The sequence below is a fragment of the Theropithecus gelada genome, chromosome 19 (assembly GCF_003255815.1).
Source record: "Theropithecus gelada isolate Dixy chromosome 19, Tgel_1.0, whole genome shotgun sequence".
In the NCBI taxonomy this organism is placed as follows: domain Eukaryota; kingdom Metazoa; phylum Chordata; class Mammalia; order Primates; family Cercopithecidae; genus Theropithecus; species Theropithecus gelada.
Genome location: NC_037687.1, coordinates 30,455,483 through 30,480,036, shown reverse-complemented (window position 1 = coordinate 30,480,036; position 24,554 = coordinate 30,455,483). Strand labels below are relative to the sequence as shown.

Here is a 24,554-nt window from a genome sequence, read left to right as displayed (position 1 = left end):
TTCAGATATTCTGTTCATGATTCAATATTTAAATATAAATTTACAGTTATTTATCTAATTCAGTAGCTTTCCCCAATCAGTGATGGGTTTGTTTTGTTTTGTTTTGTTTTGTTTTGAAGATGGAGTTTCACTCTTGTTGCCCAGCTGGAGTGCAATGGCACAATCTCAGCTCACGGCAACCTCTGCCTCCCGGGTTCAAGTGATTCTCCTGCCTCAGCCTCCCTAATAGCTGGGATTACAGGCATTCACAACCACGCCCGGCTACTGTTGTATTTTTAGTAGAGACGGGGTTTCACCATGTTGCTCAGGCTGGTCTCAAACTCCCGACCTCAGGTGATCTGCCTGCCTCGACCTCCCAAAGTGCTGGGATTACAGGTGTGAGCCACCATGCCTGGCCAATCAGTGATGTTTTCATACCAGTTGCAATAGATCTATGCATTTTTTAAAACGCCACATCAGATTCCATGGTGATTGTGAATAAACCATGGCATTGCAACACTCCCTGTTCACACATCGACAGGACTGAGTGTGTCCATCTGTTTCCTGCCAGAGCACACATCACAGCATGTGGATCACGCTGACTGAGCACCTGTGGCGACCTGTGTGGTCCTTGGATAGATTATTATTGCACCATGGTGACTGCACATTCTCCCCAAGACAGACAACTGATAACAGACCTTGCGAGTAGCCATAAAATATCACATCCCAACAAATGCGCACCCAGGTAACTCCACCTAGTACTGCCTCCTCTAGGCCCCTGTCATCCTGTAGAAGGCCCGAAAAGAATGGGATTTGCACGAAAATCTAAGGTAGTTTTCCTGGGAGCCCGCAGTTTGTGGAGGGAAATGGGAACTGCTTTATATGGGCTTTTCGTGGGGGGTCAGTCCATCCCATATCTCCACTGCTGTAAGAAAATTTGGGGGCATCTCTGGGAAGGCACCTGAAGACAGAGTAGAAACTCACATTTTGATTTCCAGGTAGGAACTTACCATAACTGATTCTCTTCTGTGGCAAAGAATTATTATAACATATGGTATTTGCTGGAATTTTTTTGTTTTTTTTTTTTTTTGAGCTGGAGTCTCACTCTGTCACCCAGGCTGGAGTGCAGTGGTGTGATCTCGGCTCACTGCAAGCTCCGCCTCCTGGGCTCAAGCGATTCTCCTGCCTCAGCCTCCCAAGTAGCTGGGATTACAGGCGCGCACCACTGCACCCCACTAATTTTTGTATTTTTAGTAGAGACAGGGTATCTCCATGTTAGTCAGGCTGGTCTCAAAGTCCCAACCTCAAGTGATCCACCTGCCTCGGCTTCCAAAAGTGCTGGGATTACGGGTGTGAGCCACCTCGCCCAGCCTCTATGTAGCTTTATTTTCGTCTTTGTAGCTATCTCATTTAGGAATAAAATGGGAGGCAGGTTTTTCTGATGCAGTTCTCAGGTTGACCTTTCTCTTTGGCTTAGTAATTTTTATTTTCCTTTCATGAGCTTGTGACAGACATAATGCTTTGACACACTGATACTGCTTTATATAGATTTTCCATAACAGTAAAGTCCAAGGGTCTGTCATGAATTGGGTTAGGAGACGACAAGATTCCCAGGAGACTCCTGGTCTCAAGCAATCCTCCCACCTCAGCCTCCCAAAGTGCCAGGACCACAGGTGTGATCCACTGAACCCAGTGGAGTCTCGATCTCAAAAAAAAAAAAAAAAAAAAAAAAAGGCAGTACAGAAATTAAGGTACTCTATGAAATTACATAGTTTCCCTTTTTTATTTTGAAATGAAAAGTCTCACATATTTATTACTGAACCCAGCCAACCAATGGGTTCATAACAGATTCAGAGAGAAAAAATATATTCCCAATAAAACATGTCCAACTCTCCAGATGGTAGTGACATTTTCAGCTTGATATGGTAACGTGATAGTGATGCTCAGACAGCATAAATATGTGTGCCATCTCATATGCAATTCCTTATAGACCTAGCTTGGTTCTTCTCCGATGTCTCCTTTTAAAGTTGTACTGGATTTTCTTACCAGTTTTCATCTGAATCCACTGGGGAACGGAACAATTTTGCTTTTGTTTCTTGGCCAGGAATTGCTTAATCCTGAAAGTCCTGTGAGAAGATCTGGCAAGAAGCGGGGTCAAGTACACACCACGAGAGGAGAGAGGAAGAGAAGGGGCTTGACACCTTTTTTTTTTTTTTTTTTTTTTGAGACAAAGTTTCGCTCTTGTAGCCCAGGCTGGAGTGCAATGACACCATCTTGGCTCACTGCAACCTCCGCCTCCCGGGTTCAAGTGATTCTCTGGCCTCAGCCTTCTAAGTAACTGGGATTATAGGCGCCCGCCACCACACCCAACTAATTTTTGCATTTTTTAGTAGAGATGGGTTTTCACCATGTTAACCAGCCTGTTCTTGAACTCCTGATTATTGTTTCTGCTGTTACCTGTCAGTCCTCTTCATTGTGGCACAAACAAAATTTTTTTTTTTTTTTTTTGTAAAACTGATGTGGAGGGGGCACGGTGGCTCACACCTGTAATTCCCGCACTTTGGGAGGCTAAGGCAGGCGGATCACGAGGTCAAGAGTTCAAGACCAGCCTTGCCAATATGGTGAAACCCCGTCTTACTAAAAATACAAAAATTAGCTGATGTGGTGGGGGGCACCTGTAGTCCCAGCTACTAAGGAGGCAGAGACAGGAGAATCACTTGAACCTGGGAGGCAGAGGTTGCAGTGAGCCGAGATCATGCCACTGCATTCCAGCCTGGGAGATAGAGTGAGACACCATCTCAAAAACAAAACAAAACAAAACAAAACAAAAACAAACAAAAAAACTGATGTGGATGCTGTGCCTGCCACTCCATGCATCACCTTCAACATTGTCTTGTCCCAACTCAAAATAAGTTATCCATTTACAAACTGTTGATTTATTTTACGCATTGTCTCCATAAACTTATCATAAAGCATCAATGATTTCATTATTCCTCTACCCAAACCTTACCATAAGTATTCTTTTTTTGAGCCAGTATCTTGCTCCATCACCCATGCTACAGTGCAGTGGCATGATCACAGCTCACTGCAGCCTTGACCTCCCAGGCTCGAGCCATCCTCCCACCGCAGACTCAACAGCAGCTGGCCCTGCACGCGTATGCCACCATGCCCAGCTAATGTTTGTATTTTTTGTAGACAAGGGGATTTCACCATGTTGCCCAGGCTGGTCTTGAATACCTGGGCTCATGTGACCCACCTGTCTCGGCCTCTGAAAGTGCTGGGATTACAGGCCTGAGCCACTGCATCTAGTCTCATTGTAAATTTGATGCTTCTTTTTGTTTCAATTTTAGCAGGATTTATATTGCTTTGATAGAGTTTCTTTTTTTTTTGGAGACGGAGTTTCGCTCTTGTTGACCAGGCTGGAGTGCAATGGTGCAGTCTTGGCTCACAGCAATCTCTGCCTCCTGGGTTCAAGCCATTCTCCTGCCTTAGCCTCCAGAGTAGCTGGGACTACAGGCATGCGCCACCACGCCTGGCTAATTTTGTATTTTTAGTAGAGACGGTGTTTCTCCATGTTGGCAAGGCTGGTCTCGAACTCTGGGTCTCAGGTGATCTGCCCGCCTCGGCCTCCCAAAGTGTTGGGATTACAGGCGTGAGCCACTGCGTCCAGCAGATACAGTCTCTTTTCAAACTCATGTCTTATCTTTCTGAGTGCCTCAAACTAGATCCTCTTCAGACATAACAGATTTGTACCAGTTTATTTTGGTGCAAAAACTGGGAAATTCACACACGATTTTTCTCATAATATGCAAAATACGTATTTTTCCATGAACTTCTTGAAGACCCCTTGTACTAGCAAACTGTATCCAAGAGGATATAGAAAGGATTGTAGATATTGAAGTGCCACTTATTTCTGGAATGCAAGGATGGTTCAACATATTCAAGCAAATCAATGTGATATTTCACTTGAACAAAATGAAAGATGAAAACCACATCATCTCAATAGATGTAGAAAAAGTATTTCACAAAATTCAACATCCACTAATCATGGAAATCCTAAACAAAATAGATAGAAAAGGAAATTTACTTCAACAATAGAAAGACCATCTATGAAATGACCAATGAGTAGATAACAAAGCAAGGAACATGGAATGCTTTTCCTGTAGGATCTCACATGATGCAAGAATGCTCTCACCCCTTCTATTCAATCAATACTGGCTGTCCTAGCCAGAGCAATGCAATAGCAAAAGAAATCAAACCCATCCAAATCAGAAAGAAAGAAGTCAAATTATATTTGTTTGTAGATGACACAACACGATCTTCTGTGTAGAAAATCACAAAGAGTCAGTCAAAATACTACTGGAACTAACAAACACATTCAGTGTATCTGCACAATACAATATCAGCACCAAAAATTAGTTGAATTTCCATACATTAACAATAAACAATTTTAAAACAAAATTGAAAAACACTTCCATTTGCTAGAGAACTTAAAGTAAGAAATACTTAGGAATAAAAGTAAAAAGGTGAGAAGTTTGTACCTTGATATCTACAAACATAGATCAATATGATTAAAAACATATACAGAGATATAACCCATATTGATGGTTTGGAAAAATTAATGTTGTTAAATAATTATATAACCCAATGTGATTTAGATTCAACACAATATCCATAAAAATCCCTATCAGTTTTTGTTAAAGAACAAAAAGCAAACTGGGAAAAGTGGCTCATGTCTGTTGGCCAGACTGATCTGAAACTCCTGACCTCAAGTGATCTAACTGCCTTGGCCTCCCAAAATGCTGGGATTACAGGCGTGAGACACTGTGGTTGGCCCAGTCCTCTTAACATAAACACTTTAATGTCAATTAATGCTTGATGGTTTGCTATACTCATTGCATTTGGAACAATTACCTCAAAAATGAATTTTCTGATATTCTGCAAGGAGTGAAGTCTGCCTGAAAACCTTGCCACACTGATGCCATTTGTAAGATTTCTGTCCAGTATGGATTCTCTGATGTGTAATGAGGTGTGAATGTGAAATAAAGGCTTTGCCACAATCATCACACTTGTGAGGTTTCTCTCCTATATGCATTCTCCTATGTTTTGCATACGATGAAGCGTGACTGAAGACCGTGCCTCAATCATGACATTTGTAAGGTTTCTCTCCAGTATGTATTTGCCAATGAATTGCAAAGTATGGACGATGTCTGAAAAATTTGCCAATTATTACACTTGTATGATCTCTCTTCATTATGGGTTCTCCAATGATTTGCAGTGGTTGTAGCCTTACTGAAGCCTTGGTGACAGTCATTACATTAGTAAAGTTTCCTTCATCATGGATTGCCTGATGGTGAATAAGTGTTGACTGCTCATCAAGGCTCTGCCAGTCTCATTATGCTTGTAAGGTTTCTCTCCAGTATAAATTCTAGTATGTTGTACCAGGTGTGAATCACGCCCGAAAGCCTTGACACAAACTCTTAAAATTTTATGGTTTCTCTCCAGTATGAATTCTTTTATGTCTTTCATAGTTTGACTTGTGACTGAAAACTTTGTCACATTCTTCACCTTTGTAAGCTTTCTCTCCAGTATGAATTCTCCTGTCTTTCGAGGCTTGATTTGCTACTGTAAACTTGGTCACATGCTTCACATTTCTAAGGTTTCTCTCCACTATGAAGTTTATGATGACATGCAAGATTTGCTTTTTGATTAAAAATTTTGCAACATTCATTACACTTGTAAGGTTTCTCTCCAGTATGAATTATGAATTACAAGGACTGAATTGTGACGGAAGGTCTTGCCACACTCATTGCACTTGTAAGGTTTCTTTCCAGTATGAATTGTATTATGATGTGCAAGCTTTGTTTTTCAATTAAAAACTTTGCCATACTCATTAAACTTGTAAGGTTTCTCTCCAGTATGAAGTCTATGATGACGTGCAAGGTTTGCTTTTTGATTAAAAACCTTGCCACATTCATTACATTTGTAAGGTTTCTCTCCCGTATGAAGTCTATGATGACGTGCAAGGTGTGCTTTTTGATTAAAAACCTTGCCACATTCATTACACTTGTAAGGTTTATCTCCAGTATGAAGCCTATGATGATGTGCAAGGTGTGTTTTTCGATTAAAAACCTTGCCACATTCATTACACTTGTAGGGTTTCTCTCCAGTATGAAGTCTATGATGACATACAAGGTGTGCTTTTCGATTAAAACCCTTACCACATTCATTACACTTATAAGGTTTCTCTCCAGTATGAACTGCTGTATGAATTACAAGGGCTGAAATTCGACTGAACGTCTTGCCACACTCATTACATTTGTAACCTTTCTCTCCAATATGAATAGCCTTATGAATTACGAGGGCTGAATTTCGACTGAATGTCTTGACACACTCAGTACACTTGTAGGGTTTCTCTCCAGTATGAAGTCTATGATGACGTGCAAGGTTCGCTTTTTTATTAAAAACTTTGCCACATTCATTACACTTGTAAGGTTTCTCTCCAGTATGAAGTCTACGATGGCATTTAAGGGTTAACTCCTGACTGAAGGTCTTGCCACACTCATTACACTTGTAAGGTTTCTCTCCAGTATGGAGTCTACGATGGCATGTAAGGGATGACTTTCGACTAAAGGTCTTGCCACACTCATTACACTTGTAAGGTTTCTCTCCAGTATGAAGTCTACGATGGCATGTAAGGGATGACGTCTGACTAAAGTTCTTGCCACATTCATTACACTTGTATGGTTTCTCTCCAGCATGAATTCTCCTATGTCTTTTAAGGTTTGATTTGAAACTGAAAGCTTTGTCACATTCTTCACATTTGTAAGGTTTCTCTCCAGTATGAAGCCTACGATGGCATGTAAGGGAATACGTCTGGCTGAAGGACTTGCCACACTCATTACACCTGTGAGGTTTCTCACCAGTGTGACATCTACGATGGCATGTAAGGTTTCGCTTCCGATTAAAGACCTTGCCACATATATCACATTTATATTGTATCTCTCCTAAATGGATTATCTGATGTTTCCTTAAGAGTGAGCTACAATTAAAGGCTTTGCCACTCTCATTACATTGGAAAGACTTTTCTCTCATGTGTACCTCCTGTTTTTGTGTGAGTAATGAAGAATTCAGGAAATTATTCCCATAGTTATTAGAAATATAGGTTTTGGGTCTACAAGAAATTATTTGAGATGTTGAAACTGAGGAAGCATCGTTGATAGACTTCTCGACTTGACTACCAATTTTCCCTTCGGTCTGAAATATGTGCAGTTCAGGCAGATGTGAATGAAAGCTTGATCCAAGTTGATCTTTAATAGGCTTGTTTCCAGCATGACTATGATCATATCGGTCTGTACTACCTGTCAAGTTTTTTATTTTTGTCATGGGTGCTTCCTGGCTATTTCTTTCATCTTCTTGCCACTGAAACTCGAAGTTATGAATATCTTTCTCAATTTCCTGAAAGCAAAAGTCTCCAATGTGATGACTTTCATGTCTTTCCAATGTTCCTGTGTGGATCACTTCTCTATTGCTTTGCGCAGTTGACAAGAACTCCATCATGCATTTGGAAGAGATATCTACAAAATATAAACACCAGTAGGTGTACAGATGGTAAAGCATACTAAAATGTGTAAATATGACACAAAAAACAATACTTATTTTAAACTTCCCAAACATGATCTTCAAAGTTTAAGAACACAAAAGGAGTAAGATTCTTTAATAAATAAAGGGCTATTACATGTGCTTCAAATCATTTCTACGGAAGCCTATTTCCAGTATCATGACAAAACACTGACAGGGCACAAATGTGTGTAAGCCTAAAGTAAGAAGTATTTTTCCACTGTGACCCTAAAGTGTCTAACAGTTTGCAAAAAACATATCACTGTCAATCAATAAAAAGTATATATTCTTCACATTTACAGCATATTTACTGTATACAAATAAATGCTAAAGGACCACAGGATATACGATATTGGTAAACAATCCACAACAAGCTCATGTAAGGATAACCAAAATCAATGGAAATTCTATATTGTCAAACAATCATAGCACTGAAAAGATAAGAAAACATTACAAAATTTAGCCAGGTGTGGTGGCCTACGTCTGTAGTCCCAGCTACTCAGGAGGCTGAGGCACAAGAATGGCTTGAACCCAAGAGGCAGAGGTTGCACTGAGCTGAGATTGCAACACTGTACTTCAGTCTGGGTGAAAAAGTAAGACTTTATCTCAAAAAAAAAAAAACAAAGTTAATACAATATTTTCCTGAATAACTGTCATAAAATTACCTATATCTATGCAGAAAAGGCATACTGTGATTTTTTTTTTTTTTTTTTTTTTTTGGGACGGAGTCTCTGCCGCCCAGGCTGGAGTGCAGTGGCACGATCTCGGCTCACTGTAAGCTCCGCCTCACGGGTTCACGCCATTCTCCTGCCTCAGCCTCCCCAGTAGCTGGGACTACAGGCGCCCGCCATCTCGCCCGGCTAGTTTTTTGTATTTTTTTTAGTAGAGACGGGGTTTCACCATGTTAGCCAGGATGGTCTCGATCTCCTGACCTCGTGATCCGCCCATCTCGGCCTCCCAAAGTGCTGGGATTACAGGCGTGAGCCACCGCGCCCAGCCACTGTGACTTTGTTTAAAAAAAAAATTTGTATTTTTATATTTTTGAGATGAAGTTTCACTTTGTCACAACGGGCTGGAGTGCTATGGCCTGATCTCGGCTCACTGCAACCTCCACCTTTTGGGTTCAAGCCATTCTCTTGCCTCAGCCTCCTGAGTACCTGGGATTACAGGCATGTGCCAGCATGCTTGGCTAATTTTTGTAATTTTAGTAGATATAGGGTTTCACCATTTTGGCCAGGCTGGCCTCGAACTTTTGACCTCAATGATCCACCCACCTCTGCTTCCCAAAGTCCTGGGATTGCAGGCATGAGCCACAGTGCCCTAGTTAATGTGACATTAATGCCGGGCGCGGTGGTTCACACCTGTAATCCTAGCACTTTGGGAGGCCGAGGCAGGTGGATCACCTGAGGTCAGGACTTTGAGACCAGCCTGACAAACATGGAGAAACTCCGTCTCTACTAAGAATACAAAATTAGCTGGGTGTGGTGGCTCATGCCTGTAATCCCCGCTACTCGGGAAGGCTGAGGCAGAAGAATCACTTGAACGCAGGAGGCGGAGGTTGCAGCGAGCCAAGATCACGCCACTGCACTCAAGCCTGGGCAACAAGAGTGAAACTCCATCTCAAAAAAAAAAAAAAAAAAAGTGACATTAACTAGTGGACTGTGTCAGTTATGTTGCATACTACATACCAAAAAGCCTTATGTACAATCATAAAAATTAGTTAGTAAAATATTGTAACCCATAAAACTAGCAAGCAAATAACAAGTATATTTATACAACCTGCAGAATTCTAAACAATTCCCTGTTAACAAAAAAGCCACAACTTCTATTTACCACCAGCACACAATATAAGAACCAAAATACAGCCTGGCATGGTGGCTCAAGCCTATAATCCCAGCACTTTGGGAGGCCGAGACGGGCGGATCACGAGGTCAGGAGATCGAGACCATCCTGGCTAACATGGTGAAACCCCGTCTCTACTAAAAAATACAAAAAACTAGCCAGGCAAGGTGGTGGGCGCCTGTAGTCCCAGCTACTGGGGAGGCTGAGGCAGGAGAATGGCGTAAACCTGGGAGGAGGAGCTTGCAGTGAGCTGAGATCCGGCCACTGCACTCCAGCCTGGGCGACAGAGCAAGACTCCGTCTCAAAAAAAAAAGAACTGAAATACATGTTAAGATCACTACCTTCTGATGTATGAGGTCAAAAAAATACACAGCATTATAAGGAATAGGAATTAACTAATGGCAGGGCGCAGTGGCTCATGCCTGTAATCCCAGCACTTTGTGAGATCGAGGTGGGCAGATCATGAGGTCGGGATTTCGAGAGTAGCCTGGCCAACATGGTGAATCCCTAACTTTACTAAAAATACAAAAAAATTAGCTGGGCATGGTGGCGTGCACCTGTAATCTCAGCTACTTGGGAGGCTGAGGCAGGAGCACCGTTTGAACCTAGTAGGCCAAGGTTGTAGTGAGCTGAGATCGCACCATTGCCCTCCAGCCTGAGTGAAAGGGTGAGACTTCGTCTCAAAAAAAAAAAAGAATTGACTAACAGTGTCAGAGGGTGCAATTATGATGTCACAGCTACAATTATGAAACAGCCAGGAAATACAGCAGTTCTAAATACATGCATTGCCCTTAGTTATCTAGTTCACTAGCATAAAATATAAAACATAGAATGTGCACTGGGAAAATGTATAAACTGAGATCAGCGAAAACATTGTATATAACAAGATGCACAGTAAAAACAATACGATGCTTTTCATGAATGTTCTTCTTGGCCAAAAGCCATGTTCGGAGTTCTTATTCTCCAATAGGGTGTTCCTGCAGATGGGGCCTCTGAGAGAATTTGGTCATGGGTGTTGACTACCGTGAGCAGGACCAGTGCTTTTATAAAAAGAGATATTAAAGAGCTCATTTCCTGTTCTTCTTTCCACCATGTCAGGACATGGCAGGAAGATGGCTGGGCTAAACCATGAAGAAGGCCATCACCAGGAACAATTTGGCTGGCACCTTGCTCTTGGATTTCCCACTTTCCAAATTCATGAGAAATAATTTTCTGTGTCTGAAGCCTCCCAGTTTATTTCTTTTTTTTTGTTGGTTTTTGAGACCGAGTCACACTCTATCACCCAGGCTGGAATGTAGAGATTCTCCCGCCTTAGCCCAGAGTCTGTCTTTGTCGCCTGGACTGGAGTGCGGTGGGGGAATCTTGGCTCACTGCAACCCTTCACCTGCCGGATTCAAGTGATTCTCCTGCCCCAGCCTCTCCAGTACGTGGGATAAGGGCCGTGCGCCACCACGCCCAGCTAATTTTTGTATTTTTAGTAGAGACGGGGTTTCACCATGTTGGCCAGGCTGGTCTCAAACTCCTGAACTCAGGTGATCTGCCCATCGTGGCCTCCCAAACTGCTGGGATTACAGGCGTGAACCACTATACCTGGCCAATTTTTCGTATTTAGTAGATTTGAGATTTCACCATGTTGGCCAGACTGGTCGCAAACACCTGACTTCAAGTGATTTGCCCACCTCGGCATTCCAAACTGCTGGGATTAGAGGCATGACCCACCTTGGCTGGTCAGTCGAAGGTATTTCTGAGAGGACAGTGAAATGACTGGGACACGAAAGGAAGCATCTCATCATCAACATCACCGAAGGTTGACAAATCTTATTAAGCAAAGGAAGTTTAGAGCCTGTACTATAAATCTTGCAATACTTGAAGTCATCTAATAGCAATAACATGTTTTAAAAACTTTGAGGCCAGCCGGGCACGGTGATTTACGTCTGTAATCCCAGCACTTTGGGAGGCTGAGGCAGGAGGATCACGAGGTCAGGAGATCGAGACCATCCTGGCTAACACAGTGAAACCCCGACTCCGCCTCTACAAAAAAAAAAAAATTAGCCGGGTGTGGTGACACGTGCCTGTAGTCCCATCTACTTGGGGGACTGAGGCAGGAGAATCACTTAAACCTGGGAGTTGGAGGTTGGAGTGACCCAAGATTGTGTCATTGCACTGCAGCATGGGCGAAAAGAACAAAACTTCGTCTCATCAACCAACCAATCAATCAATCAATAGGCAAATAAAAGGACAGACACAGAAACTGTTATAAGTACACCTTTTCTTCATAATTCAACTTTTTTTCCTGTTATTTAGAAGAAAAAAGCATGAAAACACAATATACGTATATGTTGATGAAAACGCAACATACACAGAAATAATTCTGACATAAACAAAGAGTTCTGGTGGAGGAAAATTAGTTTTTGCAGGTTATGGAATTTTTTTTTTTTTTTTTTGAGACACAGTCTTGTTCTGTCGCCCAGGTTGGAGTGCAGTGGCACAATCTCAGCTCACTGCAACCTCCGCCTCCCAGGTTCAAGCGACTCTCCTGCGTCAGCCTCTTGAGTAGCAGGATTACAGGCGCCCACCACCGTGTCCAGCTAATTTTTGTATTTTTAGTAGAGACGGAGTTTTGCCATGTTAGCCAGGCTGGTTTTGAACTCCTGACCTCAGGTGATTTCCCCGCCTCAGCCTCCCAAAGTGCTGGGATTACAGGCGTGAGCCACTGGGGCACAAGGATCGGTTCAGCTGGAGAGGCGGAGCCAGTTGCAGTGACCCAAGATGACGCCACTGCCCTGTAGCCTGGGCGATAGAGTGAGACTCCGTCATAAACAAACAAACAAAAAGGTAAATAAGAAGGGAGCCAAACATGTCTACACAAAAAAGCAATTAAACACAAAAAGTAGTAAATGAGAAATGAAGAACAAAAAAAAAAACCTACAAGAAATACAGATAATAAGTAACAGAAAGGCAATGGTAAGGTCTTCTCCATCAGGAATACTTGAAATGCAAATATTTAACTCTGCACTCAGAAGGCAAAGACTGGCTCAATCAACAGGAACCAACTACGTGTTCTCTGCAAAAGACTCATATTGGCCTTAAGGACACACATATGCAAAAATTTAAAAAATAAAAGCCAATAATTAGTTATGGGGGTTGGCGCCTGTAATCCCAGCTACTAGGGAGGCCGAGAAAGAACTCTTGAGCCCAGGAGATCAAGACCAACTTCGACAATACAGCAAGCACCTGTCTGTAAAAACAAAAACAAAAACAAAAAACAAAAAAACACAAAAAACTAAACTAAAAAAGTAGCCTGGCATGGTGGCATGCACCTGTACCAGCTACTGGGGGAGGCTGAGGTGGGACAATCACTTGAGCCCAGGAATTCAAGATTGCAGCGAGCCCTGATCCCACCATTGCACTCCACCCTGGGGGACAGAGCAAGACACTGTATCTAAAAAAAAGAGAAAATACAAAGATATGCAAGGGCACATCCCCAGCAGGGAAGTTATCCTCACCCAGGGAAACCAGGTTCCTATAATTCTCCACCATCACGTCTCTGTATAAAGTCCTCTGAGCAGAGTCCAGGCATTTCCACTCCTCCTGAGAGAATTCTATGGCCACGTCCCTGAACGTCAATAGACCCTGGAATGAAAACACATTTTAAGCAAATGGTTCTAGGAGGAGTTCTTATCTTCACAGAAAATGAGAAGAGGAGAGAGGGGAAAGCAGGGATTAATTGCAGTGAATGTTCTGACAAAACCGAGTGAGGGATTTTCCACCACGTTTTGTCTTCCCAGTTGTGTTTTATTATACTTTTTTTTTTGAGGTGGAGTCTCACTGAGTTGCCCAGGCTGGAGTGCAGTGGCGTGTTCTCGGTGCACTGCAACCTCCACCTCCCAGGATCAAGCGATTCTCTTGCCTTAGCCTCCTGAGTAGCTGAAATTACAGGTGTGTGCCCCCATGACCAGTTAATTTTTCTATTTTTAGTAGAAACGGGGTTTCACCATATTGGCCTGAAACTCCTGACCTTGTGATCCGCCTGCCGCAGCCTCTCAAAGTGCTGGAATTACAGGCGTGATCCACCGTGCCCGGCCCAGAAACTTTTATTGACACATCAAGTGACATTCAGTATCTAGATGAGACAGAGTATGAATGATGTCTTCAGAGATGACAACGTCCATAGTGAAAGATCAGAAACTAAAATCCGTCTGGGCACGGTGGCACATGCCTGTTATCCTAGCTACCAGGGAGGCTGACGCGTAGAATTGCTTGATCCTGGGAGGCAGAGGTTGCAGTGATCCGACATCGTGCCACTACACTCCACCCTGGGGAACAGAGACTCCATCTCAAAAAAAAAAAAAAATTAGCCGGGCATGGTGGCAGGCACCTGTGGTTCCAGCTACTTGGGAGCCTGAAGTAGGAGGATGGCTTAAGCCTGAGGGTGGAAGTTGCAGTGAGCTAAGATCGTGCCACTGTGCTCCAGCCTGGGCAACACAGTGAGACCCAGTCTCAAAATAAAAGAAAATACATGAAAACTAGATTACTCAAAGGATGAAAATCCATTATATATATACATATATATATCAACAAAATAATGAAACCTACACACACAAAAAACTAGATGTTAATACAAAGGGTTGTCATTTTCCCCAGATTTTCAAATTGTAAAAGTTGTTCAAAATATATACATTTGTGTGTGTGTATGTATGTATATGTGTGTGTGTGTTATGTGTGTGGGTATGTGTATATATATAAAGTGTTTAAAAATATAAAAAGTAGCAAGTCTTGTTTAACTGAAGAGGGATCTCATCTTGCTGGAAAAGGACACTTTGGCAGTTGGGGGCAGAGGGGAATCTTGTGGGATCTAAGAAAACAGGAAATGCCCCATCCTAGAGGAAGCAATCACCTTTCACCTGCCTGACCTGGAGGAAGCTTCAGATATGTGTAGGAATGCAGGCGTGCGCAGAGGCAGCCACTATGGCACTCTTTATACAGGGAAAAATCGCAAAGGACCCACATGTTGTCATTCAGTCCATTTCCAATGCAGATGCCAAACAGCAAGCTAGCCATGTTTACTAACATGACAACATGTAAATTCACAACCAGCAGGATCAAATACCAAAGTAAAATATTTACTGGAACACAAAGAAGAAAACAAGACACTGGGGTCTACTTGAGAGTGGAGGGTGGGAAGCAGAAAAAATAAATACTGGGGTTGGATGCAGAGGCTCATGCCTGTAATCCCAGCACTTTGGGAGGCCAAGGCGGGTGGATCACTTGAGGTCAGGAGTTTAAGATCAGCCTGGCCAACATGGTGAAGCCCTGTCTCTACTAAAAATACAAAAACTAGCAAGGCGTGGTAGCAGGCTCCTGTAATTTCAGCTACTCGGGAGGCTGAGGCAGGAGAATTGCTTGAACCCAGGAGGCGGAGGTTACAGTGAGCTGAGATCGTGCCATTAATAACTCCAGCCTCGGCAATAAGAGCAAAACTCAGTCTCAAAAAAATAAATAAATAAAAAATAACTATTGGGTACAGGGCTTAACACCAGAGTGATGAAATAATCTGTACAACAAACCCCGATGACACTAGTTTACCTGTGTAACAAACCTTCACATGTAGCCACAAACCTAAAGTGAAAACAGAAATATAAAAACTTTTTTTTTTTTTTTTTTTTGAGACGGAGTCTTGCTCTGTGCCCAGGCTGGAGTGCAGTGCCACAATCTCAGCTCACTGCAACCTCTGCCTCCCAGGTTCAAGTGATTCTCCCGCCTCAGCTTCCTGAGTAGCTAGGATTACAGGCACGTGCCATCACGCCCGGCTACTTTTTGTAAAAAAGTAATTTTTTTTTTTTAAATTTTACTGCAGAATTTTTTTCTAAGTCTCGTAACGATGCAGAAATACACGAGTACGAGACTAGCTCTGACACCTGGCACAGAACTGACAGTAGCGGCTCCCCAGTGAGGCTGGAAGGAGGGTGGAGGACGTGACAAGGAAAGGAGATGCTTTATGGCCAAGGGTCTAAGCTGCAGCTTTGCTTGGAGTTTTACCACAAAACAAATATATTCATCATGTGATGTTTAAATATAAAAATATGTATTTAATAATAATTGGTGGGGCTGGGAACAGTGGCTCGTGCCTGTAATCTCAGCACTCTGGGAGGCTGAGGTGGGCAGATCACCTGAGGTTAGGAGTTTGAGACCAGCCTGGCCAACATGGTGATATTCGTCACTAATAAAAATACAACAAAACGAGCTGGGCATGGTGACGCGTGCTTATAATCCCAGCTAATTGGGAGGCTGAGGCAGGAGAATCACTTGAACCTGGAAGGTAGAGGTTGCCGTGAGCCAAGATCATGCTGCTGCACTTCAGCCTGGGTGACAGAGCAAGACTACATATATTTAAAATATAATAATATTATCACAATATAATAATAATGATAATACAAGTTATAACCATGTTTAATGAAACCACAGACTCCATGAGCTTAAAGCACTAAGATGGTTTAATGAATCTCCTGCTATTTCCTATTCTTAATGATGGAGTAAAACACCTTGTATCATTCATGTCTGTGTATGAACTTTCCATTCTAATTAGTAAGATTTTTGGAATCAGAAACACAGTAACTCACTCAATTACCTAAAAATGTAGTATAAAATCAGGGAGAAAAGATTTCCCCATAATGGTCACCTTTTCTAGAATGTACCAGGTACTTTGTGTACATGAATACATGACTTCCACTGGCAGCTGCTCTAATTCTGGTCCACAGAGAGCTGATAGTGCATCCAGATGTGGCCCCTGAACAATCCCTGCTGCCCAACAGCACTGACACCACGGGACCCTCACCCCGTCTCCATCCATGTCTGGTGTGAGCCCTTCCCAGGACCATGCCTAGTGCAGCCTCTTCCCAAGTTCATGCCACTGGGTCACAAGAGACGGAATCTAAGCGAGACGAGAGGGACTGAGGGAAGGCATGGGTGAGTGTGAGCAAACCTGTCAGACAGGACACTTCAGACTCAGAGAAGATTCCCAACTCTAAGGCCCAGCGTTTCTGAAAGGAAGGAGACAGAACAATCCACCGAAATATCATCTCACCTGAGGAAGAGCCATCCCTGACTCCTCTGCTTTCCTCTTCCGGGTTTCTTCCTCATGGACCAAGAGTCTTTAGAAGTCAATCCTGAATGTTAAAAATATGTTGTTTATTGCTCAGAATCAACACGCCCCCTCCCTGTAACACAACGACACATACAAAGGAGACCTCACCCTGGGAAATATGGTCCCCTCTGCTGCCCACCGCACCAGGGACAATAAACTCCTACAGGAAAACTCCCGTTCCGCTTCTGGAGAAGCCACCACACACACGCTGCAGCAGTGGGGAGCTGGGTTGGAAGGAGCTCCCCTTCAGGGCACAGATCAGACCTGACCAAACCCCATGCAGGTGCTGGGTGTGGTGGCTCACGCCTGTCATCCCAGCACTCTGGGAGGCCAAAGTGCGTAGATCTCTTGAGCTCAGGAGTTTGAGACCAACCTGGGCAACGTGGTGAAACCCCATCTCTACCAAAAATACTAAAATTTAGCCAGGCATGGTTGTGCTCGTCCGTGTCTGTGGTCCCAGCTATTTAGGAGGCTGAGGTGTGAGGATCGCTTGAGCTCAGGAGTTCGAGACCACTCTGGCCAACACGATGAAACCCTGTCTCTACTAAAAACACAAAAATTGAGCCAGGCATGGTGGCTTATGCCTGTAATACTAGCACTCTGGAAGGCCAAGGAAGGTGGATTACTTGAGATCAGAAGTCAGAGATCAGCCTGGTCAATGTGGTGAAACCCCATCTGTACTAAAAATACAAAAAGTAACTGGGCTTGGTGGGTGTCTGTACTCCCAGCTACTCAGGAGGCTGAGGCAGGAGAATCGCTTCAACCCAGGAGGTGGTGGTTGCAGTGAGCCAAGATCATGCCACTGCACTTCAGCCTGGGTGACAGTGTGAGACTCAAAAATAAAATAAAATAAAATAAAAATAAAAATACAATAATTAGCTGGGTGTGGTGGCACACACCTGCAATCTCAGCTACACGGGTTGCTGAGGCACAAGAATCACTTGAACCCAGGAAACAGAGGTCACAGTGAGCCAATATCATCAGACTGCACTCACAGCCTGGGCAATAGAGTGAGATTCTGTCTCAAAAAAAAAAAAAAGAAAAAAAAAAAAAAAGCGTTTCTGATGTGACTGACGCAGAGATAAAAAAAAATCTCAGTAACGTGATAGAGACTGAAGGGCAGGCCGGGCGTGGTGGCTCAAGCCTGTAATCCCAGCACTTTGGGAGGCCGAGACGGGCGGATCACAAGGTCAGGAGATCGAGACCATCCCGGCTAACACGGTGAAACACCGTCTCTACTGAAAAAAAAAATACAAAAAACTAGCCGGGTGAGGTGGCGGGCGCCTGTAGTCCCAGCTACTCGGGAGGCTGAGGCAGGAGAATGGCGTAAACCCGGGAGGCAGAGCTTGCAGTGAGCTGAGATCTGGCCACTGCACTTCAGCCTGGGTGACACAGCCAGACTCTGTCTCAAAAAAAAAGAGAGACTGATGGGCAAAGGGAACTCCAGATGGGGGTAGGAGGGCATGAGAGACAGCTCTGAGCCTAGATCTGAACGAGGAGAAAAGGGACAGTGCTGTGATCATTTAGGGACATAGGGTAAGAGCAGGGACAATGACCTGAGACAGGAAGGGTTTTGATGTTTGGGAAAAGAGAAAAGCAAATGTGACTGGGGTAGAGGGATTCAGGAGACGGGGGCAAGCTCCCAGGAGGAGGCTGGACACTGGCAGGGGCCCTGGACACAGGGCTGTGGAGCCACAGTGAGGCATTGGGCTTTTGTCCTGGGGAACACGGGAAGCCGGTGGAGGGTTCCCTGCCAGGGACTGACATGACCTGCTTTAGATTTCGCTATGATATCCTCATACAGAGAAAGGCCCCGAAGATGGTCTCTGTGTTTGAGTCTATACCTCCGTTTCTTCCATTCTTTTGCGTTTTATTTGTCATTTTTAGGGTACTGCATCCCATTTAAAATTCTAATTACAACTGGTCACTCCCCTCTCCCAGAAGAAAAGCCACACCCAGACACACACTCTATTTTGCCAATCATTTCAGGGGCCAGGGTCACTCGAATTGAGCTTTTCTGGTCTAGCCCTTCATCTCCAAGTTGCAGGGAGGCTCACTGGGGCTCAGAGAAAGAGAAATTTTCACTAAGTTACCCTGAGAAGGTCTGAGATGAGTGAGAAGGTGTGCCTGAATTCTTACATGGGGGCCTGGAAGGGCTAATGGGAAGGGTTGGTCTTTAACACCCCTATCCTTGAAAGTTAGAGAAGCATCTTTCACATGCCTGGGCTAAAGAAACTTCTTTTGCAAGGTTCTGATGCCATTGACTCCTGACATTTAATTCTTCCTTACATGAAAATCACACTTACAGTTATAAAATGCAGAAGTGTGAACACACAGCTATTGACCTTGAAAACGGTGAAAAGAAGGTCAGCTGTAGAACTAAGACATAAGCAAATTTTTTCAATCAAGAATACATGGTTGGCCAGGTGCAATGGATCATGCCTGTAATCTCAGCACTGTGGGAGGTAGAGGCAGGTGGATCACCCAAGGTCAGGAGTTTGAGACGAGCCTGGACAACATGGTGAAACCCCGTCTCTACTAAAAATTCAAAAATTTAGCCAGGTGTGGTGGCGGGTGCCTGTAATCCCAGGTACTCGGGAGGCTGAGGCAGGAGAATCACTTGAACCCAGGCGGCAGAGGTTGCAGTGAGCCTAGATCGCATCATTGCACTCTAGCCTGAACAACAAGAGTGAAACACCATCTCAAAAAAAAAAAAAAATACATGGGCACTTTTAGAATAGCATTCCGTGTTGGGGAAAACCTGAGACAGGGCTTGCTAGTCTGATATAATATAAAAAGAGTCTTGGAACATGCTGGGGTCCAGGGTTAAAACCCCTTGTGGCCTTTGGAACACCAAGCTCTGTGCCAAAGGGTGAAAGGTTGCCCTGCTGGACCACAATCTAAGCCCAGGGCATAAAATGCCTCATGGCTTGGATGGAATCCAGGGTTCAGGGCATAAAACCCCTTGTGGCCTCTGGAATGTGCCCACACTTGCTGGTTCCTTGCTTCTAGCACTCCCAGGCTCATAAAATGATTATATCTTAAACTAGAACAACATGTTCCCCGTGATCTCAAGTACAGAACATGTTTCATATAAATGCTAAACCACACACCTGTAGATCATGTGCTGGATGCACCACTTCCTTTCAACCCCTACAGTCACACCACCTGCTTCTTTGTTTGACCACCAATAAATAGTGTGGGCTTCCAGAGCTCAGGTCTTTTGCAGCCTCCATACTAGCGTTGGCCCCTGGACCCACCTTATGCATCCTTAACTTGTCTTTTCTCATTCCTTTGACTCCGCCGGACTTCGTAGCCCTGACAGCCTGGTGTTGGGTGTGGCCACCCCAACAGTTCCATGCCAATCCATCCCATCTTTCAACATTAGTCCAGAAGGGACCAGAGGGCCCAGAGGGAAGCATGCACTTAATAGATCACAGCTCAAGATGTTCACAGATGACATAAGGAAAGAAAACTGAAAAACAGACTAACTGGTTAAACTACATTTTGATGTTAAGGTAAAAGGTCACTGACATCTTTACCAGGTACACACTGACACAATCAACCTTCTGTATTAGGTACCAAAGGTTTCCAATAAATAATAAAGACCGGAAAGCATACAGACCTCGATCTCAACCGGACGCAACTAGTTTCAAACAGAAACTATTTTGAAATTGTTTTTAAAAAAATCTAACAAATTCTGGGGTCAACAGGAAAATAACTGGAGAATGTACAGAAAAAAAAGTGATGTGAGCTGATTATAGGATGTGACAAAGGCATCTTCCAGAAGTGATTATGTATTTTTTTTTAATCACAACATGCTTTTTACAGACATTATGCATTATGCTCACATTCCCTTGAATGTTGTTTCCAAAGGTGCTCAGTCTGTAGCCCAGCTGGAATCTCCGGGAAGAGGCAAAGAAAGTTTGGCGAAAAAGAGGCAGGAGAGGAGGGGGCGGTGCAAAGAGAAAGCAGCCTTCCAGTTAAAGATCAGCCCTCAGGTAAAGGTCAGCTTCGGGCAGGCTGGCCTCAGGCAGAGTCAGGGTCAGAGGGAGGAGCAGCAGCAGGGGGGGACTGGGGCATTCTACATCTCATTCAGGTCTAGCAGAGTCTGTTCCCACATGCTTTGTGTACAGAGGTGTTTCTCTTTGGTGCATTTCAGTTTATCTTCCAAGTCAACAATTGTCTTTTTGAGCTTGGCTACCGACCTCTCAGCAAACTCAGCACGGGTCTCTGCCTCCTTGAGATTATCAGTAAGAATCTTTACCTCTTCCTCACATTTGTCTTCTTTTTGAGAGTACTTTTCTTCAGCCGCACTCAATTCACTTCAGGTTCCGGTGCGTCAGTCTGATCTGCTCATCCATCTCTCGGCAACGCAACTCTGCCAGCTCAGCTCGTTCTTCTGTGCCTTCCATGTCTCCTTCAATGATCACCGACTTACGAGTCACCTCTTCATACTTCCTATCTGCCTCTTCTGCAATGTGCTTAGCTTCTCTGAGTTGGATTTCCTGGAGTTCCATCTTTTCTTCAATTTGTAAGGTCCAGTTTTCAATAACCTTTATACCTCTGTCACTCTCCTCAGCAGTTTTTTCTGCTTCTTCCAGCTTTTGCAGGGCTGTGGCCAGGCGCTCCTCAGCACAGTCCAGCTCCTCTTCAACAAGCTGAATCATACCGTTCAAGGAGGCCACCTCAGCCTCAGCCTGTTCCTGGGCCCACATTTCTCCCTTAGCTTCTCGCTGGAGGCGCTCAGCTTGCTCCTCTGCATCATCTGCCTGCTGCTGCAGAACCTGGATCTTGCGCTTCACTGCCTCAATGGTGGAGATCCCAGCCATGGTGCCCACCCAGCTACGCGTGTGCTCCGGTTGCTGCCTCCTCCATTTGGCATTGCAGCCTCCTCTCCCATGATTATGTATTAAAAGACAAATTTCGAAAACTAAGATTTATCTTAGCCGGGTGTGGTCGCTCACGTCTGTAATCCCAGCACTTTGTGGGGGCCGAGGTGAGTGGATCACCTGAGGTCAGGAGTTTGAGGCCAGCCTGGCCAACATGGTGAAACCCCATCTCTGCTAAAAGTACAAAAATTAGCTGGTCATGGTGGCCCGGGCCTGTAGTCCCACACACTCGGGAGGTTGAGGCAAAAGAATCGCTTGAAGTCAGGAGGCGGAGTTTGCAGTGAACTGAGATCATGCCACTACACTCCAGCCTGGGTGACTGTGCGAGATTCTGCCAAAAAAAAAAAAAAAGAGTAAAGAAAGAAATGAAGAGGAAACAAAGAAAATAAAGTAAATCTATTACACGAGAACAAACGCACTTTTGATGTCCCTTTTGTTTTTTATTTTATTTTTTGTTTGCTTGTTTGCTTTTGTGAGATGGAGACTTGCTCTGTCACCCAGGCTGCCGTGCACTAGCACAATTTCACCTCATTGCAGCCTCTACCTCCCAGGTTTAAGCAATTCTTGTGCCTCAGCCTCCCCAGTAACTATGACTACAGGTGCACACCACCACGCCTGGCTAACTTTTGTATTTTTAGTAGAGACCGGGTTTCACCATGTTGGCCAGGCTTGTCTTGAACTCCTGACCTTAGGTGATCCACTCGCCTCTGTCTCCCAAAGTGCTGGGGTTACTGGCAGGAGCCACCACGTTTTGATGTCGCTTGTAAAAAGTTCTATGTAGGCCAGTGGCTCAGGTCTGTAATCCCAGTGCTTTGGGAGGCGAAGGCAGGAAGATCCTTTAGCTCAGGATTTTGAGACCAGCCTGGGAAACACAGTGAAACCCATTTCTACAAAAAAAAAACACTGAAAACTTGCCTGACTTGGTGGCCCATGTCTGTGGTCCCAGCTACTCAGGAAGCTGAGGTAGGAGGATCGCTTGAGCCCAGGAGGTTGAGGCTGCAGTTAGAAGAGATCACACTGCACTCCATCCTGGGCGTTAGAGCCAGGCCCTGTCCCAAAATATGAATTATTAATTAATTTAATATTAATTAATTGTGTAATTATTACATCATAATTGTATTATGTAATTATCACATCATAACTGTATTATGTAATTATCACATCATAATTGTATTATGTAATCACATCATAATTGTATTATGTAATTATCACATCATAATTGTATTATGTAATTATCACATCATAATTGTATGATGTAATAACAGAAACGGATTTTTTTCCCTCACATCACTGCACCACTTCCTACCCCACCCTGCAAAAAGGGAATAGAGTAATTCACAACTGCATAAGTCACTGTCCTCTGGCTGAATAGGGATTCCAAGTGGAAGCTGACCTCTATGCCAAGATTTATAGGATGTACATGCCTTATAGATAGGAATTTTAAAATTCTCAATCTCATCCGTATAATTTAAACAAATTTTAAGTTATTAGATTATATACACAGAAGTCAACATGTCACAGGTAATCATATCCAATGAACTCACCCACTCATCTGAACCCAAAGTCGCCCATCCCTTTATTCTTTTGAGACAGGGTCTCGCTCTGTTGACCAGGCTGGAGTGCAGTGGCATGATCTCGGCTGACAGCAGCCTGGACTTCCTAGGCTCAAGTGATCCTCCTGCCTCGGCCTTCAGAGTAGTTGGGAGTATAGGGTGCACCATCATGCCTGGTTAAATTTATTTATTTATTTATTTTTGGCCGAGACGGGGGTCTCACTATGTCGCCCAGGCTGGTCTCGAACTCCTGGACTCAAGCAATCCCCTTGCCCCAGTCTCTGAAAATGGTGGGATTACAGGAATGAGCCACTGCACCCAGCCCCTTTTTCAGGCACCAATGCAACCTCACACTCAAGAAGAAGAAAAATTATTATTTCAGTTAGTTAAAGAAATTCCTGGAGTCTAGGCTGAGGACAACCCACCTGGGTTAGCTGTAAATCATGCACCAGTAGTAGAATTAAAACCAGGAGCAACCCCTGTTCGGGTTCATCAGTACCCAGTTCCTCAAAAGTCCATACAGGGCATCTGCAAACATTTAGAACGGCTCTATAAACGTAAGATTCTAGTCCAATGCCAGTCGCCTTAGAACACCCCACTTTTGCCAGTTCAGAAGCCATTGCCAGGGCCAGGGTCTAATGAATATAGGCCGGTGCAAGATTTGCATGTTGTAAACCAGGCCACGGTAACTATCCATCCAGTGGTACCTAATCCGTACACTTTGACTGGACTTATTCCAGCAAGAGCTAGTTTACAGTCTTAGACTTAAAAGATGCTTTCTTTTGTATCTGTCTGGCAGCAGTTAGTCAGCTGATGTTTGCATTTCATAAGACAAAGAAGCATCACAGTTCACCTGGACTAGACTCCCACGAAGGTTTAAACACTTTCCCACAATCTTTTTTTTTTTTTTTTTTTTTTGAATGGAGTCTTGCTGTGTCACCCAGGCTGGAGTGCAGTGGTGCAATCTCAGCTCACTGCAACCTCTGCCCCCAGGTTCAAGCAATTCTCCTGCCTCAGCCTCTCGAGTAGCTAGGATTGCAGGTGCCAGCCACCGCACCAGGCCAGTTATTGTATTTTTAGTAGAGACGGGGTTTCTCCATCTTGGCCAGTCTGGTCTTGGACTCCTGACCTCGTGATCCACCCGCCTCAGCCGCCCAAAGTGTTGGGATGACCGGTGCGAGCTACCAGGCCTGGTTCTCTCCCACAGTCTTTAGAGAGACATTGGCCTCAGACCTCATGGCCTATACCCCACCAAATAACAACTGCGCCTTGCTACAGTCTGTAGATGAGCTTCTTTTGCCGGCCCCAACCTCAGAGAGCTGTTATCGGGGAACCCAGGATCTCTTCCATCTCCTATAGAAAGTAAGTTACAAAATATCAAAAAGTAAAGCCCAAATTTGCCATGAAGAGGTTACATATCTAGGTGTCATAGTGAGCCACGAGGTACATGGCTTGGCTATGAGTGGAAGCAAGCCGTTTGCGCGCTTCCGGCCCTGACCACCCTACATCAAATAGGAATTTGTA

At 44.1% G+C, this 24,554-nt stretch overlaps 1 protein-coding gene and 1 pseudogene across 1 annotated transcript in view; both read right to left on the bottom strand.

Moving 5' to 3' along the window:
* Window positions 1-16,540, bottom strand: part of LOC112612395 (zinc finger protein 813-like) — a 101,985-nt gene extending 85,445 nt beyond the window's left edge. Inside the window, 7 exon segments of the mRNA XM_025366857.1 lie at window positions 5,030-5,204; window positions 5,206-5,314; window positions 5,317-5,362; window positions 5,860-6,279; window positions 6,448-7,556; window positions 12,948-13,074; window positions 16,526-16,540. Coding sequence (XP_025222642.1) covers window positions 5,030-5,204; window positions 5,206-5,314; window positions 5,317-5,362; window positions 5,860-6,279; window positions 6,448-7,556; window positions 12,948-13,074; window positions 16,526-16,540 — 2,001 coding nt within the window.
* Window positions 16,541-20,668: 4,128 nt separating this feature from the next.
* LOC112612398 lies at window positions 20,669-21,428 on the bottom strand (annotated as a pseudogene).
* Window positions 21,429-24,554: the final 3,126 nt, after the last annotated feature.